The 16,224-nt window shown below is 42.2% G+C and overlaps 1 protein-coding gene across 1 annotated transcript; it reads right to left on the reverse strand.

Annotated features, from left to right (window-relative positions):
• Nucleotides 1-8,506: 8,506 nt before the first annotated feature.
• WSB1 (WD repeat and SOCS box containing 1) lies at nt 8,507-15,725 on the reverse strand. Its single transcript, XM_052689085.1, has 9 exons — nt 15,582-15,725; nt 14,849-15,017; nt 14,476-14,744; nt 13,919-14,050; nt 13,544-13,644; nt 11,258-11,430; nt 10,783-10,896; nt 9,882-9,989; nt 8,507-9,630 (listed from the first exon to the last, which is right to left on the reverse strand). Exons 1-9 carry the CDS (start codon nt 15,619-15,621, stop codon nt 9,471-9,473), a joined length of 1,266 nt encoding a protein of 421 aa, XP_052545045.1. The 5' UTR covers nt 15,622-15,725; the 3' UTR covers nt 8,507-9,470.
• Between the last annotated feature and the right edge of the window lie 499 nt (nt 15,726-16,224).

Below are 16,224 nucleotides of genomic sequence, written 5' to 3' on the forward strand. Positions count from 1 at the left end.
GTAGTACGTAGGTAATTGCATCTGTTGCTGAAGCCAAGAACTGCATACGTTCAGGAAAAAAGTAGCCTAAAAACACTCTCATCACCATGTTTCTTACACTACTAGGCAGAACCGATAATAAAACCATTCTCTACATATCACACTGCACAAAGCATTCTCACAGCTGTATGTAGGAATCTTGGTTGAGGCAAGCCTGGGGTGTGGTGCTGGCTTAGCTTTAAAGGAATTGCTTATTGGGCAAAGAACTCCATAGGAAAAGGGTAATTTAAGAAGTTCTGCATCCACACAGATGAACGTCTTGAATGAATTTATTTTGGAGCATGTTGCCAGAAGAGCTCATGAATTGAGCTGCATATCCTTCTGCAGACAGAAATAGGCTCGGTTAAGTCAAGCCTTCCTGGTCTGATTATGCAGATTAGCTGGAAAGAGACACTTCTGCACCAAGTATGAGGCTGTCTATATGTATATGCCATGCCAGCAGTGAATATTAAGCCCAGGTGGGTCGTTTCCTGAGAATTAGTGGTGCAGGCCATCAGTCAGAAATGTCGCACTGAATGTCTCGGCTGAACACCATCCTGGCAAACACAGGTTTGTGTTTGGTGAACACCTGAAACACTTCAGGACACTTCCAGCCCCCTGACGTCTCATGAGGCAGTGGGCACAGTAAATGAACTATGTGCAGCCAAGTGATCTTTGTACCTTCCTCTGGGACACCGCAGTGAACACGCACACAGCCGCCAGCTCGCTGGATGTGGGAACTGGAGCTCAAGGGCCAAGCTGTTCCCAGGCCCAGGAAGCGCAGCCTCACGGCCAGCTGGACACCAGCAGGTCTGCGCTGCACCTGGGCACACTTAGCTGGAGCCACACACAACCACATTAATCCATGTGACACAGACAGCTCAAACTTCCTTTTCTTTATTGCAAATTGTTCTTTGCTGTAGTGATGACTCATTAGGATCTGGTCAGTTGTTCATCAGATCGCTCATGATGTATTCTGTTTAGCTAGATTTTAATTCATTATGCACTGGAGTATATTCAGAAAAGATCCCCCAGGCAGTAGGTGAAGCTCACCTGTGGTGGCACTGAGATCAGAGAAACAGCATTAGCAAACTGTACTCCAAAGCTAGTGCTGATTTACAGCAATAAAAGAAAACCTTATTTTTGGTTATTCCCCTGAGTGTGCCGATTGTAGCAGCTATGTTTGATTTATTGTTCTGAAAGAACAGTGCTTTTTGAATCACTGGCAAGCAAACAGCTTGGTACATTAGGAATTTCCTCTTGATGCCACAGCCCTCAGCCCTTCTTGAATGTCTTACTGTTTTGTAGGTGTGTTGCTGAGGTTTATGTGCATGGGGCAGTTGTTCAGCTGCTCCATTACAATGCTGGTGGCCTAACAGGAAACAGACTGGGACAGCAGCAAACAGAAATCTCAGTCTTGTGACTGACACCACAGCAGGATCAAAGTTCTTCCCAAACGAGGTCTTCTTGTTACTGTTATCTGCAGTGGACCTTGGATTTTTTTTTTTTCTATCGCCTGATACAATTAAGATGAAGCAATATTTCTTTTTAAAATCTTTTCCCTGGACGTGTTTCTTGTGCTGTGACCACAAGGAGCTAGTCAATAATTAATAATACATCAAAACATGCCCTAGTGGCTCATTTAAACAGGCAAGCTGTGCAGGTAGGCAGGAAGATGTGCATTTACACTGCAAATAGTGTATGCCAGTGTATTTTTTTCATATACTTTTTATGTCCTGGTATTTATTTTGGTATAGGATGATTTGCAGATTGATTCTATATCTTTTGAAAGCAGATTAGGATAGCCTTCACAAAGAGTTATTTGTCTTTAGGAGCAAAAAAGTAACAGAGAAGGAAGTAGCATCAGTAACATCTTAGTGGTTTAATTAAACAAGCATAATTAATGTGTTCTCACAGGTCATTGAGCTGATGAGCTGTTTGGATCACCAGTGGAATTTGTGTGGCCTAACATAATTGAAATAATAATAGAAAAGTCATAAAAAAGAAACAGTGAAGGACTGAAGGACACCATGCATACAAAAATGTATTTTATAGTTCACCTTTAAAGGACATGTTTCTAGGCTACCTGATGAATTAGTACTTAGCCGTTTCTCTGACATTTGTTGACAAATTAAGTGGATCTCAAAGCTTCTTTGGATTGCTCAGCTATTTCTCTAGTTAATCTTTTGTGTACCGAATTTCCAACCTGAATAATGAAAATGCAGTCTTAGTGCTTGACTCTTTTAAATTGAATCTTATCCAACAGAGCAGCTATTTCTGCACTTATGCTTTCAAGAGATTAAGAGTGAAATCATCCAAGTGAGCCCACTTGACGTGCCAAAAAACCTATATCTTTCTGCAGAGTGTACAAGATTTGGGAAGGGTAAAGGTGGGAGAAAGCACAGCTAAATGGCAGCTCAGATTTTAAAGGGGTAGAAAGTAAGGAAAAGCTTCCTTATTTTGGAAATAAACAGTGACAACTTTCCTCTCTGGATTTAAATGCTCCTGAACTGCTGCCTTTGATTATAATTTCTGATATACCTCCTTAAAAATGCTGGTTTCTACCTTGCAAATGGACCATAATTCTGCACAGCAAATCATAACATGTAGCAGGATAATACACATTTGTTCATGATGATGCATGAGATTTGTAGGGCATGCTTACATGGCTGCTGCTGTTCATTTCAGCAGGACTGGGGCCAGCTTTACACTTTGCCTGCGCAGCTCTCAGGCAGGGCATTTTTTCCAAAGTAAGAGTTCACCTGTAACTCTCCTCTTGCAGGTTGCACTTACAGCGATCTCCAAGCACTGCAGTGCTACTTTTTGCCTCGACTCCTATGGACTCTCCTAAGTGCTCACAGCTGTGTGCTCCTATCCTCCTTAGCTACCACTAGACAGTAGCTGCCATTCTGTGATCAGCTTAGAAAAAACAGAAGGCAGATCAATGCACACAGAGGGCTGCATTAAGACTTAAGGGCGTTTTGCTTTTGTTATCTCCTGTCCGTTTACACAGAACCACATAGGCAGGAACTGTAGCTGTTTGACACTCAAGTAAATTCACATACATGAGGTAATGTACCTAGGCACCTGAAGAAGTGCAGAGTATGCTCCAGTGCAGTGACAAAAAGTCCATCATCTTGTGCACAGGCAAACTGAGCTATCTGTAGTGTTTGTGAAGCTTGTGTGGGCTGAGAAGCGAGGTCAGAGGGAGGTGGGATTAAGTCTTTCTGTTATGTAGCCCCCAGCCTGGCAACTTCAATATAACAGCCCATAAATAAATATTTTATCTCCTCCATGCAACAAAGAAGTCAGACATCTGCAAAGACAGTGGGTGTTTGGGATTTTCTAATCTCTCATTTGAAATAACATACATTCCAGAACTTCTGTCTGGAATTCAACTAGTTACAAAAGGTGTGATTTAGCTGATAGCTAATATTGTTATAATGACCTAAACAAAGTTACTGATTGCTTATCTGAAGTTTACATTGGCTTTGCTTTCATTCTAGTACATCGATAATTAAAGCTGTTCTGGAACTGCTTACTGCAGCTGGATTTGTGTGCTGTGTGGAGCGGTGTTTATAAAACAAAATTATCCCCGTGCAGAAGCCAGCATCACACATAAAACCCACCTGCCTTACTCAGATGGTTCTAATCTGAAACAATTACTTGGCTAAAGAGTTTTTGCCTGACACCCTTCCTATGGGATGATCCTGACCACATTTCCTGCAGGATCTCATACAACATCTATCCTTTATGAGAACACTGTAATTTATGAGGAATAGAGGTTATGGGGTTCATCACCATATTTCTGAATTGTTGAAATGGAAGACCTCATTTAGCTGCAATATTAATGATATCGATCCCACAAAATACTTAGGAGTGTTTTTCGGTCTCTCCCTGAATGATTCAACAGAGATGCCTTGTGTGAATGCTGAAAATAGGTGTTGTTCTCACAGCGTTTCCAAAGACCTTCCTTCTGATGATGAGGAAGTTACCTCTTGGTCTCACTTCTGACATGCCTTCAGGCGGCCATGCACCCGTGTGATGCAGCAGAGGCTGATCTGTGCCCAGGACTGCAGGGGACAGGGACAGTCACTGAGGATGTTTGCAGGCTATCTCTGCAGTCCTTCTTCCCATGCTTTTTTGTGTCCAGAGAGGCTCCTATTACTGATGCTGCTGCTTTTTTATCTGTTTGTTTTTTGTTGTTGTTTTGGTTTTCTTCTTTCTCCTTGCCCCTCTCTGTGTAATCTATTGACAAGTGCTAGTTAATAACAGCTGGGAGGGAATTGATATTAGCTTGGAGTAGGCTTGATTGCACTCAGCCTGAGCACTATCCTCCCTGTGTAAAATTATTCCCTACGTCTTTAATCTTTCTGTCCTCTTTCAGGTCTTCTCTGTGTTACATGAGTGCAGTTTCTCCTCAAGTCCTTCTGTGTCTCTGCTGGCTGTGTGGTAGAGCGATCGCCTTGGCCAGGCTGCCTGTCTGACAGACATAGCTCTGCTGTCTGTAAGTCATTTGTGGGTTTCTTGTGCTTCTAGAAATGGTAATAACAAAAGTTGTAATTATTGCTTCTGTTTTCAAAGCTTGGGCAGCTCAGATGTCTGGGCCTGTCAGGAAATACTGCTATAAGTGAATGAAAGGGAGGATAAATATGCACTGGTCAAAAACAAGTGTTTTACTATAATATTCCTAGAACTGTACTGGACCTCTCTTTGCAGAGTGTAACTGATTGCCAGCCCAATGCCATCAAGTACTGTGGTCCTGTGAGGAGCACCAACAGCTTTGTAACTTGTTTGTTGTGGTAACTACCAACCAGAATTGAGTCTCAAGCTAAGCTTCCTGGTACCCAACGTCCCTCACCCTGGCTACCCCACAGAGGATGTGCTAAGCTTTGAGAGTTCATGTCTGTGTTCCTGGCCTTATTGATGGGCTTAGCTTTGCATGATGGTCAGAACTGGGAACTCCTTGGGGATACTGGGGATGAATCAGTTGCAAATCTCACCTTGTGGTGTCCCTCTGCACCACAGCAGGTACAGGCTTGAAAGCAATTGATTATATATACACTTGCTAATGACGTATCTTGTGTACTTAGTCTAAAAATTATCATTTGTGTCCTGGAGAAAAGATTCAAACAAACAAAAAAACTGATTCAGAGTGAGGAGAAGCAGGCTGAGGCTTCATGGGGATAATTTTCATTTTGGAGTAGGTGGAATGCTCTGAATTGGTGAAGGAGAGGAAACTGAGATGTTATTTTCTTCCTTTGCTTCCATAAATCACACATTTCAGTGAACCTGGCCTGATGGCTTCAGTAAGCCTCTCCAGTAAGACTCTACATTTAAGTCACACTTGCTAAGTGCAGAGAACATGCATAGTGAAAAGCAGGCTGTCTGGAGACAAAACAAAATCTCTCAAGGTTGGCAACACTTAGAAACAAAACTTAGTGTGAGCACAAGTAAGTGAAATTTGTGATTGGATCCATAGCTGGGCTTTCCTTCAGCTAGGGTACGCCTGAATCTGCGGGCTCATGGTGTAGAAAACTGTCAAGTACCATGGTGACACTGGGGCTTTGCAGTGCCCAGGCAGAGAAGAGTGGAACTGGTCAGTAAGGGCTCCACGTTGTCCAGCATCCTGTCCCAGAAGAAATGTGCTCTGTATTACTGCATATAGGGTTAATGAACAATAACAGAGTAAATAACTATCAGCATATTAGAAATTTTCACTTTCCTCTTGCCTGTTTTGACAGCCGTTGTCTATTACTTCTGTGTTGTTAACATGCTTTTCTTTCTAGAAGAGCTCATTAGATCCAAAAATTCTCAGTTATTCATGTCTTTCTTCCACTGCTAGATATTTCTGCCCATGTTAGGAAATTCTGCAGGCTATTACATCATCTCTTCTTCCTGCTAATTGTCTTTGCTGCCTGGCCTGGCAAGGCTGTGCTTGCAGTGCTCAGACAGCGCAGTGTGTCAGCGTATTGCAGGACGACTCTGCTTCCGGCCTCTGGGCCCAGTTCCTGTCCACTTTACTGATTTTCTTTAATACCCAGAGAACACTTCAGCAAAGGATTACAAAATGCTTTAAGGACATTAATTATGCTTGCCACAGAAATACCAGCTGTGCAGAGCATGTTTCTAGATGACTTTGAATGGATCTAAAACTGGTTCTGCTCAGTCCCAGCTAGAGTGCCACCAACACAAAGGGGCTACTTTTGCTCCATTAAATTTTCCTCTTTATGAGCTCTTTTTAACTAGGCCAAATATTTCACAGCTTGGTAACAACAGCAAAACACCCTTCAGCCTAAAAACCACTTCCATGCATCTTAATAGCATTCCAGAGTTGCAGTTTGTTTCCTCGGTTCCTAACAAATGGCTCTAGCCAATTTTCTAGCTGTAGATTGTTCTGAGGTTGTAGAACAATTATTTCCATTATCAAGTAGAGCAATTAAGTGCATACTCTCAAATCACAGCTATCTGCACCCATCTGTTTAATGTTTGCAGGTACAGAAATGTTAGTAACTGCTAACTTCTTGGTTTGCGGTCTCTCGTGGGGAGGGCTGCTGCTTCCTCAGGACAGACAATCCAGCACAGTGCAGAACAGAGCTAAGCTGATTAGAGTGACTGCATTTAGGAGCGTGTATTTGTAAATCAGAAGGCTCCTGGCAGAAAGCTTCATGCCTGGCAGCTACTCATCTCTGCATTCAGTTGAGGTGGAATGTTCTAGGGGCCACACAACTCATCGTTTTTTCCTTCAGCTAGTGTATGAGAAGCTGTGTCTTCATATGTGCATTTAGGGGGGAAAAAGAAAAATGTAGTCCCAAATTGGAGCAATTCAATGAAAAATATTGCACCAAATGAGTGAGTCATTAAGTAGCATGGTGACACGTATGCGATTTCCTTGCCAGCAGGATTTTAGTTCCTGAGGAAGTTCTGTTCTGTTGGCTTTGTTCTGTAGTCGTCTTTGTAAAGTTGATTTATGACATTTGGAAACAGTTTTTGGGGGAAATCTTCCTGGAAAGTAGGCCTGAGTGTCTGGGCTGAGCATTCAGAGGAGAAGATGGCTTGCTTGCTACAGGCCATCGTCTCTCTTCTTTTGTACATGTGCAAATACAGTACGTTGCACTGCAAATGGGCTGAAACACAACATTACCTTCTTTCACTGTGAGTCTGAAGTACATGTGTTGTCACTTAACTGTGCTGTAGCAAAGGAATGGGGATATTTATAGGGTTGGTTGTTTTTTTTTGTTTTTTTGTTTTTTTTAATTATTTTTCAGTTTAAGGCCTGCTGGGCTGAGCTCAGTATCAGTTCTTTCTGCTTTGTCAGAGACTTTTTGTATGTCACCCAAGAAAATGAGGACATGAAAATAGATCTGCCAGCAAGACCCTACTGTTGAAGCAGAAAAGCACCTTGTATTTCTGAAGCATCCTAGTCTCTTAAAATGCCAACAGCATGTCCAAGAATGAAGGGATTGATTTCTTAATAGTTTCTGTATGTAGTAGCTAAGCTGGTAGAAGCCAAGTAGGCCATCTGTCACATTCCAATAAATAAATAGATGTTTGATCAAGTGAGGCTGGATGAAACCATCAAAAAGATGCCTTCTTTGCATAGCAGACTTGCCAGCTTCTGTAATAGCAGGAGTTGTGTTCTGGTGAGCTTCTGCCACATCCCATATGTGCTAAATTCATGACAAACAATTCTCATCAGTCCTATTTTCCATTTTCATCTTACTCCCTGAAGTTTTTCACCACTCCATCATAGTACCAGTGCTGGTGCTGCTGCAGGAATCCACTCTTTCTAAGCCAGCCAGTACAGGGATCGAGAGCATGGAAACAGTTCCCTCACTTGCTGGAATAAGACGGACAACATTCCTGCTCAGATTCAAGGCTCCTCTGGCTCTGTCTGCTGCCCACCCTCTCAAGGATGAAATCGGCCTTGTAGGAAGTGCTGGCTGCTTCCTTAGGGACTCACACATGGTTAGAGGGCAGTTACTTTCCATCCCTAAGCAAATGCTTTTTGCGCTTCCAAAGGATCCGTAGACTTTTGGATGTCTGTCACCACAAAGGACCCAGCATAGCTGCCACTGATGTAGCTTGGTTAATTTTTAAAGAGCCATTGGCCATGATTTACTGTGACTCTGCCATACATTGTATGCATCATATATTTGTTGTGACACAGGTTGAACAGTACTCTGGAAGCGTATGGAAGTAAAAACCCCTTCAACTTACATGTTACTACAGCCTGCACAACCTCGGCTACGTGCTGTAGTCAGAACTCCCTTTCCTCCATTTGACACAGTGCACAAGCACAGGAACTCTTTATGTCACTGAATGCTTGTGACCTGGTCTAATTTAAGGGCTGGTCGTGCTGGAGTTCCCCACACTGAATTTTTACTGAGGTCAGTGTCCTGTGGGCCTGGAAAGGAAAGCTGTGCAAGAGAGCAGCTACAACTGGTGCACACAGATAGAGCTGACAAATCAGTCACCAGATGCAATATATTTTTATACAAGTTTTTAATAAAAAAAATTCAACAAAAATATATATAATCAGGCATTTTATGCAATGCATACATTCTTTATATCTGCAGGTACAGATAAATAACAGAAGGCAAAAACAAGTACTATGCTTATCTTTGGCCATTAACCAATAATCACCCCCAGAGAGATATTATAGGGTCAAAGAATAATAAACTGAGTCTGTAAACTTCTCTTATTACAGACAAAGCATCAGGCAATAATACAGTAGTTAAATTTTTAGAAATGTAAGGAAATATTTCTTCAACACTGCCCAATACCTCAATAGAACCTGTTTTGCTGATGTGGAACATAAGGCCTCCTTTAGCTAACACAGGCAAAATTCCTGACTAGAGATATGCTCCATCCCTCACTACCTTAACCTACTTCCCTTCACCATACGTTGTTCTAAAAAGCCAAGCTGTACCTTTCCATCGAGTAAACTAACATGAATTCGTATCTGCGGATCAGTTTCCTGAACTCCAACCAATGTACATACATACAGAGCAGTTAAGCTTCCTTATGTCAATATTTTTTCTAACTCAGTGTCCCAGAATAATAGTTATCCTTCCACTTTACAGCACAGATGCATCTGATGGCTCTACCAAAGCAATATATACATGACACACATAAAAAATGATAAAAGCAATGTTAAAGATACATTGACAGCACATAGCAGCTTATGTCTATGTATGTACATGTTTTCACAGTTACATTTTAGAAAATTGAGAACATCAGGAATACTTCTACTGTGTTTTCCATAAATATTAAAAATTTAACTGTCAGGTATTTGGACACAATATTTAGGATATCACTTTTAAATAGCTCTAGAAAACCTGTAGCGTTTTAATCACAAAGGCTGTAAAGTTTGAGGATTCTTTGAAGAGTTCAGCCAGTTTCAGCAGCAGGGCCACCTGCCAGTTTGATATAATTTTTACTTTATCTGCTCAAATCTGGTAACAAAGAAATTCCACCACTTTTGATGGAATAGGCAAGTTCTTGACCTGGTTTGTGGGCATCACTCTTCGAATTGCCATGCGACACAAATGCTGGAGACTTGAGACTTGTCTTGGAGTTGCCCAGAAGTACACGCTGCCATCCTGCGTCCTGCACAGCAAGAATGAATGAGTAAATAAAGTAGAAAAAGGAAAACAGAATTACTGCCCTCGATTATCTAATGATTCTGCTCCAATCCACATCTGTGGGTCTGTATTTTATTTATTCTCCAAGACAAGAAATGAGTTTATCGGACTCTAGATTTTCTGCATTGAGTTGCATGTTACGACTGAAGATCCTTAGAACACTTAACTAACAACCTAACCGTGTCACTTCAATATTTAAGGGGAGCATATACTTGCCCTGCAGCTAGAACACTGCCATCAGTAGAAAAGGTACAGCAGAGCCCGTTGTTCAGAGGAGCAACTTGTACAGGGCACTCTTCATCAATTCTCCAGAATCTTATCATTCTGAAAAGGGAAAAATGAAGCAGTCAGTTATCAGAACAGACATTTGATTCTATCTCGTATCATCTCTGTTTCCATACAAAAAAAAAAAAAAGTCTGATAAAAATTCTGGGGATTCCTATAAATATTTTCATATGCATACAATACATTTCAGATGCGGCTTGAAATATTATCGCTTCTTCATTCCTGATATATACCATCATTTGTATTTCTTCAACCTTTCTAACTCTGCCATTTAAAACAAAAGCTGGCCTTCTGTAGCAGAAAGCAATAACCTGCAGATTTACAAAACCTCTCTTAAGCGTAATTCCTGACAGGAAAGCCCAATAATGCTTATCTTAACTAAACAAACAAAAAACTCAAGTGTTCCTGTAGTTAATATCCTTGCTGTCATCTTGAGAAAGCATTCTTCATGAGCTTAAAATACAGATCTTCAAAATGCAATTTGCACATTAGCAGAAATTGAATACCAGATCATGGAGTACTTTGCCTTTTGTTGTGTAAACTAAAACAACAGAAAATTCTTAACTGCACTGTTATTTCAATTTACATTTTTCATCGTTTATAACCCCTCTCTTTTTATTTTCTGTTGTTGCTCTGATCATCTCCCCTGTACACAGCTCATTATTTTCTGCATTCAGAATGAACAGAAACATGCAGCAGTCACCTCACGTACTTTTACCAAGACTACCAAATGCTATTTCTCAGTTTAAAACAGGCCAACCCAACTGCCATTAAATGTTCACATCATACAGAAGGAATTAAAGGAGTCCAACAGATCTTTCCCCATACTTACTTATCATCAGCAAGGCTTGCAATATGTAGTCCATCGTGACTGAAAGACACGGATCTCACCCATCGGTCATTTGCACCTCCAGCAAATATTGGAGTAGGAGGTGGAAACAGATGCCTGCAGATAGAGAGAGAGCCAACAGTGTAATACTTAAGAGCTACAGCAGACTTCCTTCACAACCAGTTAAGCTGAAAGAAAAAAACCGGACTGAACATTTTAACTACGAAATCAGGAGCGGAAATTTTACTACTGTATCTTTTGCAGTACTGAGTATGTACTGAAAATGCTTTCATTAGTGCACACTGAGGTACTGGTGCTTTGAATTCTTCCTCAGAAGGAAAAACGCCACTATGCTACCACTGTAGGATTTTTGTCAGCTGCTACTAAGATTTTCTTTCCCAAGTCTTGTTATCAGTTACAGCCAAACAAGACCATCGATCTTCAGTAGGGAACGCCTGGATGGAACTACTCCACTTACCCAAACTCCATCAGAACAACTCCAACGTACGGATCCCAGACACAGACTCGAGTATCGTAGGATGCAGTAGCCAGTAAAGCTCCATCAGGAGAAAACTCACAGGCTACAACATCATTGTGATGTCCCTCAAGTTTTCGTATCATGGAGTATTTATCCATATCCCAGAGAAAAACCTGCAATTACATAAGCTAATGTTATAGCTCTGCTCAGCGAAGCAGTGAAGCAATTACTTTGTTTAAGAATAGCTGCTTAACTAGGATTATATTAAAATCAGGCATTATGAATTACTACAATTAAAATGCTCAGTGTCATACTCGAGATTAAAATGAAAATTTTAAAAAATAATTAAAGCAGACATGCAAATTCTAACTCGCTTGTTAAATGTTATTAACAAAATAAGACAAAATATAAGATAAATACAACACAATTTAACCACGTAGCTTACTGAAAATCATGTATTACAAAACTATTTTATTAAAATATGCAGAAATAAAAGGGTTAAACTCTACAGTCCCCTCTTTCCAGTAACTACCAAAATTTTAAGAAATATACAGACAGAAAGTGTAAGGTTAACATATTGTTACTCCAGTGGCATCCCTTTGAGTTTAAGATCACTTGTTTACAATTGGCTTGGATCACCAACGTCAGCCTAGGAAGAGAAACAGATACTGCAAGCAAAGAGAATTTTCACAGCCAAAAGTTATGTCTCTGGCAAAACAATAGGGAAGTCTAACCACATTATTAGAAAGAATTTATGCATTTTAAATCAAGTCAACAATAAAAGAGACATTAATATTACAATTTACTCAGTTAATTGCACACTATTATAAACAATAAAATATTATTCTGGGATTTTACATGCAGTTGTACTTTATATGTATATAAAATCAAAATGAAAATTGTGCATAATTACTTAATATGAACTATCTATGTTCTGCAGCATGAGTTTATGGAAAATATATGATCTTAAGCAGAAGATATTATGTCCCTGAAAGAGCTTATTAGGGTCCTTGTCTTTTTCTTCCCCTTACTCACAGATTAAAAACAAACAGATAAGTCTATGTTTTACCAAAGCAAACGTGGCCTTAGTGCCTCACACATTTCCTAAAGCTGAACCAATTTCTCTAAGACCCCAGCGTTGCATAAAACTAGAAATTAGGTTTTAGGAGTCAAATATTTTTCACTGCTGTGAAAATTATTAATAAAAAAAAAAAAAAAGAAAAAGAAAAAAAAAAAAGAAAGAAAGAAAGCAGAAAGTGGACATCAACCAGCACCTGCGTACGTACAGTACACCTTGCAGTCGAATGCAAGGTTACTTCATCCTATGGTAAAGTTCGCCCCCAGCCTGGTAGCCAGAGATGCCACTCTTTCTGCCCAGCTAACACCACTGTGCTCCTGTGAGTGGTGCCAGCTTAACCTCAATCACACCAATATTGCTGCCACCACCTGTGACAGGGAAAGCAAGAAGCTTATGCAAAACACACAGCCTAAAGATATCAATGTATACATCTACATCTACTCTAATTAAAGAAAAAACAAGCCCCCAAACTCAACTATTCTCTATCAAAGCTGCACTGATAATTTAAAGCATAAAATGCATTTGAACAGTCATCTATACAAAGCAGTATTCAATTACTGAATTGTGCTTACTAATCAGCATAGATACGCTTCGTTAACTGCCCAAAAAGCCCCTGTAACTCGGCTGAATTCCCCTTTTTGTCTTAATCTAGTTCTTCGGTGCCAACAAAAGTAGCTTACTGCATATGTGCTTTACCTGCACTGCTTTCAGTTCTCTAGCGGGCATTACAATACAGGTGAAAAGAAAACCAGTATGCTGTCCTTCATTCTAGTTCTATCAGACACGTGAGTGCCATTCGTATTGGGAACACGCAGAGATACCGTGACTGCCTCAGACTTTGCAAAGTCCCTTTCATTGAGTAGAAGACAGAAAGAATAGAATCAATAATAAAGTAGCTTTATGCATTAGTCTGTGTATCTTTTAACACTGGAAGCTTTAGTCATCGATTTTATTCTACAGACATGTTCAGATGTGCAAGATTACTTTTCAAAGAAAGCTTAAAGTTTCTTCAACTAAAAGCAGTGCAAGTTCAATTCATAAAATCAGTGTCTCAACACAACATCTGCTAGTTAAATTTCATGCACTTCTACATCATCATAAAACATTAGAAATCCATGACACAGAGCATAAGCTTACAGTTACTTAGATTTAAAATGATTATGCATACAATTGAGTAGATTTAATGAACAAGAAACTCTGACACATACTGCTTTACTAGCTCCAACAGAACACAGAATGGAAGAATCTGGAGAGAATGCACAACCGTATACCCAGTTCTGATGTCCTTTCAACACTTTCATCATATTTCCTAAAAAATAAGAGATACATAATAATTCACAAAATCAATTTCCATTAAATGTTACAGATCCAATTGGAAAAGCTCTGTAAAATGTTATACTCTTTCCAAACAACTTGCAATGTCAGTCTGCACAGAACGTTTAGAGAACATACCGAGTAAATGATTAATAGAAATTTTTGTTTTTTTTTTTAAAAAGAAAGTCCTGACTTGTGATAATTGCCATAAACAATGGAGTACATGCATATTTCTCCTGTGCGTTACAGCAGATGAACTGAAAACATACCGTCATCTTTCAGGTCCCACACTCTCAGTGTTTTGTCTCTGGATGCAGACACCAAAATCAGGCTGCCATCCGGGGCAAACGTTAAATCTCTGACAACTTCTGTATGGTCCATCAGGTTAAGGAGGAGTTTTCCTGTTACACGGAAACACCACAGTTTAAAATGAAGGGCTGTACTTTGTTCAGATTAAACTGACATATATTCTTCCCCATACTCAAGAATAAAAAGTAATCTCTTGTTTTTAAAATATACTAAAATTTTAAAATCCAGCGAAAGATTTTGGTGTAAACAACTAATGTGCATAAAGTCCCTCCCGTATGTAACCACTCCGCAGCACCAAGGCCTCATCTGCCATCACTTACATCTCAGCACAACCTGAGTCTGTTCCTTCCTCTCCCAGTGCAGTATGTTTCCAGTCGCAACCCACGATTTCTTTTTTAGATCAATTTGTATTCAATGTTCAATTTGCAATCACAGTTCTGCAAGCTATTCGTTGTATCAATGATGTTAACACCGCATAAAGTCCACCGAACTGCCAGCTTCCCCTCACCCTCCCTACCTGTATACACATCCCAGATCTTGATGCGCCCATTGTTCAGGCCTGTTGCAAGCAGAAGCTGGTCCTGCCCAAATTTGAAACGATGCCATTCTATATTCACACAGCGACTCTGCTTCTCGGGCACTGAAGACCCAAAAGCAAGACTCCAGACAATATCACCACAGTCTATTATATGTTCACAAGGCTTATTTCGCTGACTGCCCTCACTGTTCTGTCTTGAAAGCCTTGTACTGGCAGAATTTGCAACATTCTTTGTGCTGTGCAACAAGCTGCAAAACAAAAGAATACAAGAGGAACTCTATGAAGAGTTATCTCCTATTTTGAAATCCTGAAGTTCTTCAGGCTAACTGAAAGCCATGCAGCTTTATCTTACAAGTTAGTAAGGCACTGGGACCAGGGGACCAGCTTCACTATGCGATGTCCTTGTGACCAAGCGAAGTAGGATCCATCTGGAGCAAACGCAACAGTCCAGTTCTCACGTCCACACTTCTTGTCGAAAGGAGAAGTGGGGGCCAAGAGTTCTCCAACAGCCCGCGACCGCGCTGAAGAGAAACAAAGAGGAAATTCCATTTCAAAATTAATTAAGTGTATCTTAAGATGTTACAAAGAACCAGGCAGCGTGTTACTCAATTGCTTGCTAGTTCATCACTTGTAAAGCAGCTGCCCACTGTCACAAAAGAAGCGGCCGACTTTCGGTATGCCTCAGCTGCAGCGGAGGCCGGGCGCTGGCTGCCATGGCAGCATTGCTGCACCACGTTCCAGCCCACCCAAAGACTCCACAGCTCGGGGAAGAAAGCCCCGCTGGGTCCTGCCCTGAGTGGCACAAACGGCCGAAAGAAGCCCGTCGTGAAATAACAGCGCGTTTCGGTCCGCTGGAAGCCGCCGTCTCGTTCCGAAACCCGCGGACAAAGGCGTTCGTTCTGTTTCCCCGACGCGACCCGACCGCGCGGCGAGAGGCGGCAGCGCGGCCCCAACCCGGCGCAGCCCGGGAGCCGGGAACGCCGAGCGGCAGCCGCGGGGTCCGGGAGCAGCTCCCGACGAGGCCGCCCACCCCTCCCAGCCCGAGCAGAGCCGCCCCGACCGACCGACCGACCGCGCCGCCTCACCGATGAGCTTCTCGTTAACACTCAGGGGAAAGCTGGCCATCTACGGGGCCGCCCTTCGGACCGGCTCGGGCGCGGAAACCTGCGGCCGGGCGCAACACAGCTACAGCGACCGCCGCTCGCCGTGGACGCAGGCACTGAGACAAAATGGCGGCGGCGGCGCGGGGAGTTGTGCGGGGCGGGGAGCGGCGGCCTCGCCCCGCGGGCGGGCGCTCATCGTCCTGCCGGCCTGCCTTCCCGCCTTCTCTCCCTTCCTCCCTCTCTCCCTCCGGCCCTCCTCGCTCTGTGCGGGGCTCCCCGGCCGCGAGCTCTTGCAGCGCCCCGGCCCCTCTACTCCTGGCCGGGGTCCTCTTGGATCCCGAACCGTCTTGGCTCTCGCTGCCCTGCAGAGCTCGACCCTGCGCCTTGCAAAAGCCAGCACACCTACCTAGAGGTGGTCACAGCCCCGAAAGTCCCCTGGATGTGTTCTCATTATATCTGGGCAAAAAAGAGTGCGTGCCGTTGCTTCACCAAGGCGGCTCAGTTTCCTGCGGCTGCCACCCGCCCAGTCCCACCTCTACCAAAAAATACCACACCCTGCCTGCAGTGATGGACTGAACCTTGGGAGCGTGCTTCCCCCAGAGACGGGGCTCTCACTGTTGGGAGG

Source organism: Tympanuchus pallidicinctus, unplaced genomic scaffold (assembly GCF_026119805.1).
Source record: "Tympanuchus pallidicinctus isolate F22 unplaced genomic scaffold, pur_lepc_1.0 scaffold24, whole genome shotgun sequence".
Lineage (NCBI taxonomy): Eukaryota > Metazoa > Chordata > Aves > Galliformes > Phasianidae > Tympanuchus > Tympanuchus pallidicinctus.